The 9,880-nt window shown below is 35.8% G+C and overlaps 1 protein-coding gene and 1 long non-coding RNA gene across 2 annotated transcripts; one reads left to right on the top strand and one right to left on the bottom strand.

The window, feature by feature from the left end:
• The first annotated feature begins 2,679 nt into the window (after positions 1-2,679).
• Positions 2,680-4,881, top strand: LOC122318609 (protein FAR-RED IMPAIRED RESPONSE 1-like). The gene is made up of 5 exons (XM_043136175.1): positions 2,680-3,127; positions 3,244-3,314; positions 3,564-4,520; positions 4,620-4,688; positions 4,792-4,881. Exons 1-5 carry the CDS (start codon positions 2,680-2,682, stop codon positions 4,879-4,881), a joined length of 1,635 nt encoding a protein of 544 aa, XP_042992109.1.
• A 735-nt stretch (positions 4,882-5,616) lies between these two features.
• Positions 5,617-8,506, bottom strand: LOC122302111. Its single transcript, XR_006240358.1, has 2 exons — positions 8,147-8,506; positions 5,617-5,966 (listed from the first exon to the last, which is right to left on the bottom strand). It is a non-coding gene; the product is annotated as an uncharacterized LOC122302111 (long non-coding RNA).
• Between the last annotated feature and the right edge of the window lie 1,374 nt (positions 8,507-9,880).

The following is a 9,880-nucleotide window of genomic DNA, read 5'->3' on the forward strand; positions in this document are numbered from 1 at the left end:
GTAAAGATTGGGTAATATGATAAATAAATTTAACAAAAAACTGACTTGAGAATCTTACAATATTTGTGGTTCACTAATATTGTTTGTTGATGGTTTTGTTGGTAGCATAGGAAACTCAGCTACTGCCTTGGTTTAATCTGTTAAAACTAGCATGGGGTTATGTAAAAATTGAGTAATTTGTTTGTCCTCGTGTGGAGAACCATTTGGATCATGTATTGTTGGAAGTTAATTTAGTTCAATGCTTCAATAGATGAGACTTTGCTCTCCTTTTTAGATCTATTAGTCTTTTTTTTTTTTCTTGTTCACTTTATCCCAAAGATTTAATTGTATTAAAAGGGGAGCACATATCCGTTTCATTATGGATCCGTATGAAGAACAATTTAGAAATTTTTATAGTTAAAGCTAGACTTCAAATATAGAAAAGAATCCTTTTTTTTTTTTTTTTGAAATGTTGATTGCTAGATCATTGTTTGGTAAAATATTTGCAGAATTTGATGTTTAAAACTTGAGAGACAAGAGACGATTGTTTCTTAATTAATTCACCCAAGGGATTGTACGTCTCATTCTCAATAATGTGATGGACAAAGACGAAGATAAAAGCAAAGCCAAGCCCTCTACACCAATTCCACCAACTCAGGTATGATACGTTGTCATTCAACAAAGGAAGGTGTCTCGATTTCAACTAGTTCTTGTAATTTATCTTGTTTTTTTTTTTTTTTTGTGAATTGTAGGGATATTATGGTCCAAGAAATGCTTATTGCCCGCCATTTATAATGCATCCAAATGTATATATGAATTCATATACATACGCATGGGGTAGCCAAGTACGTTGGTTTCTAAACTTTCAATTTTTTTCCAATGTGTTAATTGTTACGTATTATAATATTGTTCCTAATTGCAGTCCCAACCAATGCCACAATTTCCAACAACGTTCATCTACCCTCCGTCGAGTAATGTCGAGGAGTTGGGTCGTGTTGAACAAACTAGCCAAGTACGTACATAGCTTTCTAAACTTTCAAATAATTTTTCCTTAAGTTGTCTATTACCTATTTTAACATTGTGTCTGGTTACAGCCGCCACCAATGCCACCGCTTCCAACAATGTTCATCTATCCTTCGTCGAATAGTGCGGAAGAGTCAAGACAAGTAGGAAATTTTCTAACCTTGTATTTTTCTTCCTTACGTGCATTGTTACATATTCTAACATTGTTCCTGATTGCAGCCCCACCAATGCCACATTTTTTAACAGTGTTCATCTATCCTCCGTTGACTAATGCGAAGGAGTCGGGCTGTCTTCAACAAGTGATCCAAGTAGGAATTTTACTCGCCATAGATATTTTTTTTTTCCTTACGTACATTGTTACATATTTATAATATTGTTCCTGATTGCAGCCCCAACCAATGCCATCTTTTCCAACTGTGTTCATCTATCCTCTGTCGACTAATGCGAAGGAGTCGGGCCCGTCTTCAACAAGTGATCCAAGTAGGAATTTTACTCACCACAGATATTTTTTTCCTTACGTGCATTGTTACATATTTATAATATTATTCCTGATTGCAGCCCCCAACAATGCCACATTCTACAACTACGTTCATCTATCCTCTGTCGACTAATGCGAAGGAGTCTGGCCGTCTTCAACAAGCAATCCAAGTAGGAATTTTCCTAAAATTCCTTTTCTTTACTTACGTGCATTCATGCGCCATATACTTAATTGTGCCTGTTTGCAGCCCCCAGCAATGCCACCTATTCCAACTAATTTTATCTCTCCGCCGTCGAGTACCGAGGCGAAGGAGTCAGGACATGTTTAAGAAACGAGCCAGGTACAAATTTGATTAATTTGATTTTTTTTATTGGGTGTTACCCGTTCTAATATGAGTTTGTGATTACAGCCTCCACCTATGCCACTTATTCCAACAACGTTCATCTGCCCTTTCGTCGAGTAATGCAGAGGAGTCGGGGCATGTTCAAGAAACGAGTTAGGTGCAGTATTTAAAGCCCCTTTTTTTATTTATGTTTTTACCCATTCTAAATTATGCCTAATTACAGTTACCACTAATGCCACCTATCCCAGCAACGTTTTACCCTCTGTTGAGTAATATAGAGGATTCGGGCCATGTCCAACAAACGAGCAAGATAGATTCCTGTCTACCATCTTTTCTTTTGCCTTACGTGCATCGTTACTTGTTCTAACATCATACATGATTAAAGCCCCCATCAAATTCATGCCCTCCATCGAGTATCGGAGAGAAATTGAGAAGCACCGGAAATGATTCAAGTAATGCAGAGACTGTAAGTAATGTTGGAGGTACATTATTTTTTGAGGTTGCTTTGTATTTTCATAGAAATACCGTATTACTTGGAGGGTAATATAAATTTGACCAAGATTGTAAGTCAACAATTTATTCGGACATTTTATTTTTCAGATACTTTATTAGACGTAGAGACAGAGGCCGAGGAGATAAATCAAGAAAACTCTGATAAAGATTGAGTTGAGGAGGAGCCAAAACCTGGTATGGAGTTTGCCACTTATAATGAGCTAATGGCCTATTATAAGCGATATGCGAAGCAAGAAGGTTTTGGTGTGATAACACAAAGGACGAAGAGAGAGGCAAATGGAAGGATAAAGTATTTGACAATTGGTGTGTGCATGGTGGAAAGTACCAACCGAGGGATAGTAATATGTCAAGGCCGCGACCAACTATTAAAACAGATTGTAAGGCAAAGATCAATGCTAACTTGGTGAAGGGTACTTGGGTGGTGACCACTGTAGAGAATGCTCATAATCATAATATGGTCAGCCCACAAAAGTCTAGATTCTTTAGGTCACACAAGTATTTAGACGAATACAGTGAGAGGATGCTTGACTTGAATGACATAGCAGGCATTCGAGTGAATAAGAATTTTAGGGTTCTTGTTGTTGATGTTGGTGGGTTCAAGAATCCTGATTTTCAAGAAAAAGATTGTCGAAATTTTATTGACAAAACCACACAATTAAGATTGGGTAAAAGGGGTGGCGAAGCACTTACTGAGTACTTCAAGAGGATGAGGTTGCAAAATAATAGTTTTGTCTATGTGATTGATATGGATGAGGAGTTGAGACTTAGAAATGTGTTATGGGCTAACACAAGTAGTAGAGGGGCGTAGGAGTATTTCGGAGATGCTATCACCTTCAATACGACATACCTAACAAATAGGTATGGTATGTCGTTTGCTCCTTTTGTTGGTGTAAATCATCATGAGCAGTCTATATTGTTAGGGGCTGGGTTGATTTCAAGCGAGGATACGAGTACTTTTGTGCGGTTGTTTCGAGCATGGTTGGAGTGCATGGATGGTCGGGCTCCAAAAGCGATTATAACAAATCAATATCGAGCAATGAAGGCTGCTATTGCATTGGAATTCTCAGACACTCGTCATAGATATTGTCTATGGCATATAATGCAAAAACTACCAGAGAAATTGGGATCTCATGCTACCTTCAACACAGGGTTAAAGACCATCTAGAGTGCCCTATATGATTCACAGACATGTGAGAGTTTGAGCATAAGTGGGGGCAACTTATTCAGAAGTATGATCTTGGGGATAATCCATGGCTGCAAGGGTTGTACAATGAGAGGGCATTCTGGGTACCGGTGTACCTTAAGGGAGTATTTTGGGGTGGCATGAGCATAACACAGAGGTCTAAAAGCATGAATACTTTCTTCGATGTGCTTGTGTATGCTGGTATGACGTTGAAAGAATTGGTCGATCAATTTGACAATGCGCTCAGGAAGAAGGTGGAGGTCAAGAAGACAGCTGATTTCAACTCCGCAAGCCAAACCATCCCATGTTCATTCGCATTCCACATTGAGAAGCAATTTCAAGCTGTGTATATGAACGCAAAATTTAAGGAGGTTCAACGAGAGGTGTGTGGAATGATTTTATGTAACTGCATACTTATAAGCAAGGAGGGTTGCATTTCCACTTATGATGTGTTGGATGAAATTACCACTGATGATGACCATGTCAAGAGCGTAAAGTACACAGTTTACTTTAACGAGGAGAAAGTTGATGTTAAATGCACATGTGTATTATTTGAGATGAGAGGAATTCTCTGTAGGCATGCATTGAATGTTTGCCAGATGAATAAGATTCATGCATTGCCAGATAAGTACATCTTGGATCGCTGGAGGAAGGACTTAAAGAGGAGATATACGGTGGTAAAAAGTAGCTATGACGACTTGTGGCAGAATGCAGACTCACAGAGGTATGAGTTCGTAGTTAAACGATGTCTAAAATTAGCAACTCGTGTATGCCCAAGTGATGACCATGTTGATGCATTCATGTGCCACTTGGATGAGTTCAAGATTAAATTTAAAGGATTAACACTTGAGTCCGGTTCAAGCAAGATAAAAGTGACTACAGCCCCCACCAAGGGTAAGAAAATCTTAAACCCGCACGTTGTTCGAGAGAAAGGGAGACCGCCAACGAAAAGGAAGGTTCCGCCTTTGAAGAAGGCTACAACAAAGCGAAAGAAGAAACCGGTAAGCGATTTTTGTTCATTGGTAATTAGATAATGCATTTGTTTACATGTATATTTGTTTCTAATAAATTTTAAATTTTTTTATTTAAAATTTATTTAGACTTGCAAGAAAATATTTGATGAAGCATCACATGATTCAGAGGTCACAAAAGCTCCAATAACTGATCAGGTAATACATTTACACAATGATGATTTAGAATTTTTTAGCTTCTCACTGATTTTTGATTCTTTTGTAATGGGTTTGTCTATCTCATAACTATCGATTTTTTTAGGTACACAGTGGAAGCAAGGATGATTTTGTTGTTCTAACACAGTGCAGCACGTTCACAAACTCAACGCCATCGGAAAATGAGGAGAACTGATGTTGTAGCTACTAGCAAGTATTTATCATAATTTTGATGTAATGTGATGTAATTTGATGCATGAGTTGGGGGTATTTATGTAACTCGAAATATTTTGAGACTTGTGAAGTAATTTGATGTAATTTTGGGAGTATTTTGGGCTGTAATTTGGGGGTTGTGGGTATTGATGTAATTTGACTTGAATTGGGGGGTTGGGGGTATTGATGTAATTTGACTCAAATTTTGTACGTTGGGGTATTGATGTAATTTGACTTGAATTTTGTACGTTGGGGATATTGATGTAATTTGACTTGAATTTGGGGGTTGGGAGCATTGATGTAATTTGACTTGAATTTGGAGGTTGGGGGTATTGATGTAATTTTTCTTGAATTTTGTACGTTGGGGGTATTGATGTAATTTGACTTGAATTTTGTACGATTCAGATGTATGTCACTTTTTATTTTGGATATTTCTACTTTGTAAGAAATGAGCGAAATTTCTATATTGATGCTAGTGATATTTGTTTGAATTGATTTATCATATATTTCTTTATAATTTGTCATATCAAGTTGTAATTTAAAGCGATTTGTTAGTTAATTAATTTGTCATATTAGGTTGAAACTTATATGGTTATTTGAATTCAGGTAAATTGTAATAAGGTTCTAAATGAGGTGAATATCAAGCAATATCCAAGAACTATCCATTTTACATACCAAAAGTTTACAACCAAATACAGTTAAAATACATTGGGTCATGTTCAAAATATAAAGCGTCATATTAAATCCCAACTATCCATTTACAACTAACTTCCACCAAATACATTTATGGTCCAAGCCAACAAGAAATTATTACAATTGATAACATCCAATACATACACAAAAAGATGCATGCACATCTATTCTCTACGATTGCTTCCCAATTTTTTCCTCTTGCTTGTAAAGAACATTCTTTTTTTCACCTAGTTTATCTTCTTTTTTCTGAACTTCATATTTGCGCAACAATATATTGTCCTCCCTTTTTCTCATTGCATTATCTCTTGAGCGAATTTTATCCTCTACTAGTTGAAGTATATCTGCCTATATGAAGAATTGGCACTTTGCTTCTCCCTACAGTACAAAAGGTATATTTGATAGATGTAAGTAAAGTATGACTAGTTGGAGTGTAATACAAAACTTATTCAGAATGTCAATGTTTTACCGTGTTGTATTTCAGGCATGCGTAAAAAAATTTTTCAGGATTTTTGTTAGTTTGGAAGGTCTTTAATGGGGCTTTCAAGCCACACCAACATGTTGGTGATTCCAAAAAATCATCAACTATACATAATGATACGTTCGAAGCCATCGCTTATCTAACTCAAACAGTCAAAAAAATGTTAAAGCAGTTCATCCATATTAGAATCCAGTGACCATAATGTGATGTTCCAACAAGTTGTGTAAATGAGGTGACTTTTTATAAACCATGGCATGCATGATGCAAGTGTAAAATCGAGCAACTATAGACAACATTTTCAACTCCACTCAATAATTAATCAATCAAAATACCATAAATATTGTTCAGAATTAATTAATAGTCATACGTAGCTATATATATGAAATATCATTAACTGCATGCATGCATGTTTAGTCCAAGCTGGATCAAGCTTTTGTTAATGAAAATGATATAAGAACTATATATATATATATGATCATAAGTCATGATTTATGATTAAGCATTAAAAATTTATGATTTTTTTATCTACTTTAAACTGTTACTACAACAGTATTTTCAAATTAAAGTAAAAAAAATATAATTTTTAAATATAAAAGTCACGTAGATAAGTTGCGGAGTAGTTAACACACCTAATTATATAATTATATATAAGCTAGCTTTAATATAATTTTGATCAATGCTAGATACGCACATATAAACTAGAGGTATACATTAGATATATAGAGGTATCATGATGTGTATATGAATCTTGTGTCCATAAGATTTTAAATGTAATATGTAAGAGATGCATGAAGCTTCGATCCCGACCTCCCCAACTCACTATTCCATATGCATGGGCATTAATTTCTGTAGTTTGATGTTGCAACATAGCTACCTACACTCATGATGTTGATTAAAATGGAATAATATATATATATATATATAGATACTCGTTTTGAATCATTCATGATCAATTGAACATGTAAAAGTAGTTAGTAATTATCAAGATTAATATTAATTCTGCATGATGTTCCACATGATATATAAGCACTTGGGTTTCTATATGTGAATGAACGGCCTAGTACTAGCTAGCACTCATGGAACATTTTCAACAACAATACCACACTTTTGAACACCAAAATCCAACTTTTAACAGTTAATTCAACAACCTCAGAAACCATCTAACCATATCAATGTCTGAGCATCAATAAAGTAAAAACAAACTTCCAACATTATTAATCAAAGTCGGGTAAAATCCAAGAGCAACTATAGACAACATTTTCAAGGCAATACCACACTTTTCAACACAACATTTTCAAGCACACCCGATTTAGAATCCACCATAACTTTCCATGAGGCCTCCTTCTTAGTTTTCAAAGGTTCAATATCACAGTAGGATCTTTCATAGATCAATCATAATTCACAAAGAGCCTCTTGGCCATATTTTATTGAGCATCTTGGTCAAAGAGACAGACTAGGGCAGCCTTAAGCATCAAAATTAATCACATTTCCATTGAATGAAAAAACCAAATTGCAGTTCAGTAGCAAAGATAACTTCCTTATCCCATTTACAATCAATTTATAAACTTCACAGCTTAAAACATTTGCACAACAGTATAAATTTGTAAGAAGGTTCTATTCTTTTTTCTTTCCCCAGTTCCACAAGGAAATTATGGAAGCTTCATCCATTAAATCTATAGTAATTATATATTTCAAAAAACAATTATAGTAATTACCCAATGTAACAAAGTATTGAAGGTAATTATAGTTATAGCATCAATACATATTTATAGCATCAATAACCTAGAAAAAAAAAGAAAAACAATTCCAAAATTCATATTCCAGATGCCCCCAGTCCCACCCACGAGAACAAATACATAACAAACCTAACAAAAACCTACAAGAACACAAATCCAACACAAATCCTACAAGAGCAAATACATAACAAACCTAACAAAAACCAACGAGAACACAAATCCAACACAAATTTTACAAGAAAACAAATCCAACACAAATCCTTAAAGAACACAAATCCAACACATAACCCATGAGAACACAAATCCAACACAAATCCAGAGTGAGAAAGGGCCTCTCTTACTGCCATGGAGTGGAGTAGAAGATCTTGCGCCAACGGGGTTTTCTGCCACGATTTGGAAGTGAGAGGATCTGGTTTCGGAAGAGAGGAAATAGGAATGGAGGAGGAGAATGGGTTAGGAAACGGAAGAGAGGAAACGGGAATGGAGGAGGAGAATGGATCTGGTTTCGGAAGAGAGGAAATGGGAATGGAGGAGGAGAATGGGTCTGGTTTCGGAAGAAAGGAAATGAGAATGGAGGAGGAGAATGGGTTTGATTTCGGAAGAGAGGAAAAGGGAATGGAGGAGAAGAATGGGTCTGGTTTCGGAAGAGAGGAAACAGGAATGGAGAACGGGTCTGGTTTCGAAAGAGAAGGAATGGGTCTCAGAGACGATTTCGTGTTGGGGGGAGGGGGAATGGGTAAACGAGCCGGCTTAAGTGAGGAACTGTGACATGGCAGTCAGACCGATTTTGCCATGTCACGGTGTGTGGTGTATGCAGAGGAACCGACTTAAGCCCAAACTTTCTTGGGAGAAAGAGAGAGAAGAGGGGGAATAGATGGAAAATAAAGAAGGAATCTAGTGCATGTGAGTGTAGATGGAGATTTATTGCATGTCCTATGTGGCAAAATTCTAGTGGCTAGTGTTAAAACTGGGTTTTCACCTAACCAACTAGGAACTTTTCTCATGTTGATTCTAGACATGTCAACTAAGGTTGGCAATATACAATATGACTTATAAATTCAACACGAATATGACTAGGGGTGAGTATCGGCCGGTCCGGACCGGCAAAACCGACCGGACCGGCACTGTTTGGACCGAACCGAACCGGACCGAATTGGGACCGGTCCGGTCCGGTCCAATTTTTAAGGGACCGAGAGGATTCGGTCCGGTCCCGGTCCGGGAGCTTTTCACCCCGGACCGGACCGAACCGGACCGAATAGAAATTAAAAAAAAAATATATTTATATATATTATTTATATAATAGTTGTATATAATTAATTATATAATTATATATGGTATAAAAAAATATTAATAGTCTAATATAGACTATAGTTATAATATGTATTAAATCACTATAACTACATAGAGTATTAGTAATAAGAGTATTACTATTATTTAATATAGTATTACATATAGTATTACTATCATTACATATAGTTATTAGTTATAGTATTAGTACTAGTATAGTTATTAATACTAGTATAGTTATTAGTACTAATAGACTAATAGTATTAGTTATTAGTATTACATATAGTTACATATATAGTTATCACTATAACTATTATTACATATAGTTATTAGTTATAGTATAGTTATTATTACATATAGTTATTAGTTATAGTATTATTACTAATAGACTAATAGTATTAGCATATTACTAATATATATATAATAGTATACTATATATATATATTAAATATATTACAATATAATTACATAAGTATTAAAAAAATGTCATTAGATAAAAAAAAAAAAAAAGGTCAACCTTGGACCGAATGGACCGACCGGACCGGACCGGACCGAATAGGACCGGACCGAACCGGTCCTGAGGGAGTTCGGTCCGGTCCAGGGTGAGAAAACCCTGGACCGAATAGGTTCGGTCCGGTCCACAAAACCTCTCCGGACCGAACCGAACCGGACCGAACTCCCCCCTAAATATGACATAAAATAAGCGGGTTTGAATTTTATATAAATAGGTTTAAGTCAAAATAGATTGATTTAATAGGCCATGATTAATAAATTGGTTAGGTGCTGGT

Source organism: Carya illinoinensis, chromosome 1, assembly GCF_018687715.1.
Source record: "Carya illinoinensis cultivar Pawnee chromosome 1, C.illinoinensisPawnee_v1, whole genome shotgun sequence".
Taxonomy (NCBI): Eukaryota; Viridiplantae; Streptophyta; class Magnoliopsida; order Fagales; family Juglandaceae; genus Carya; species Carya illinoinensis.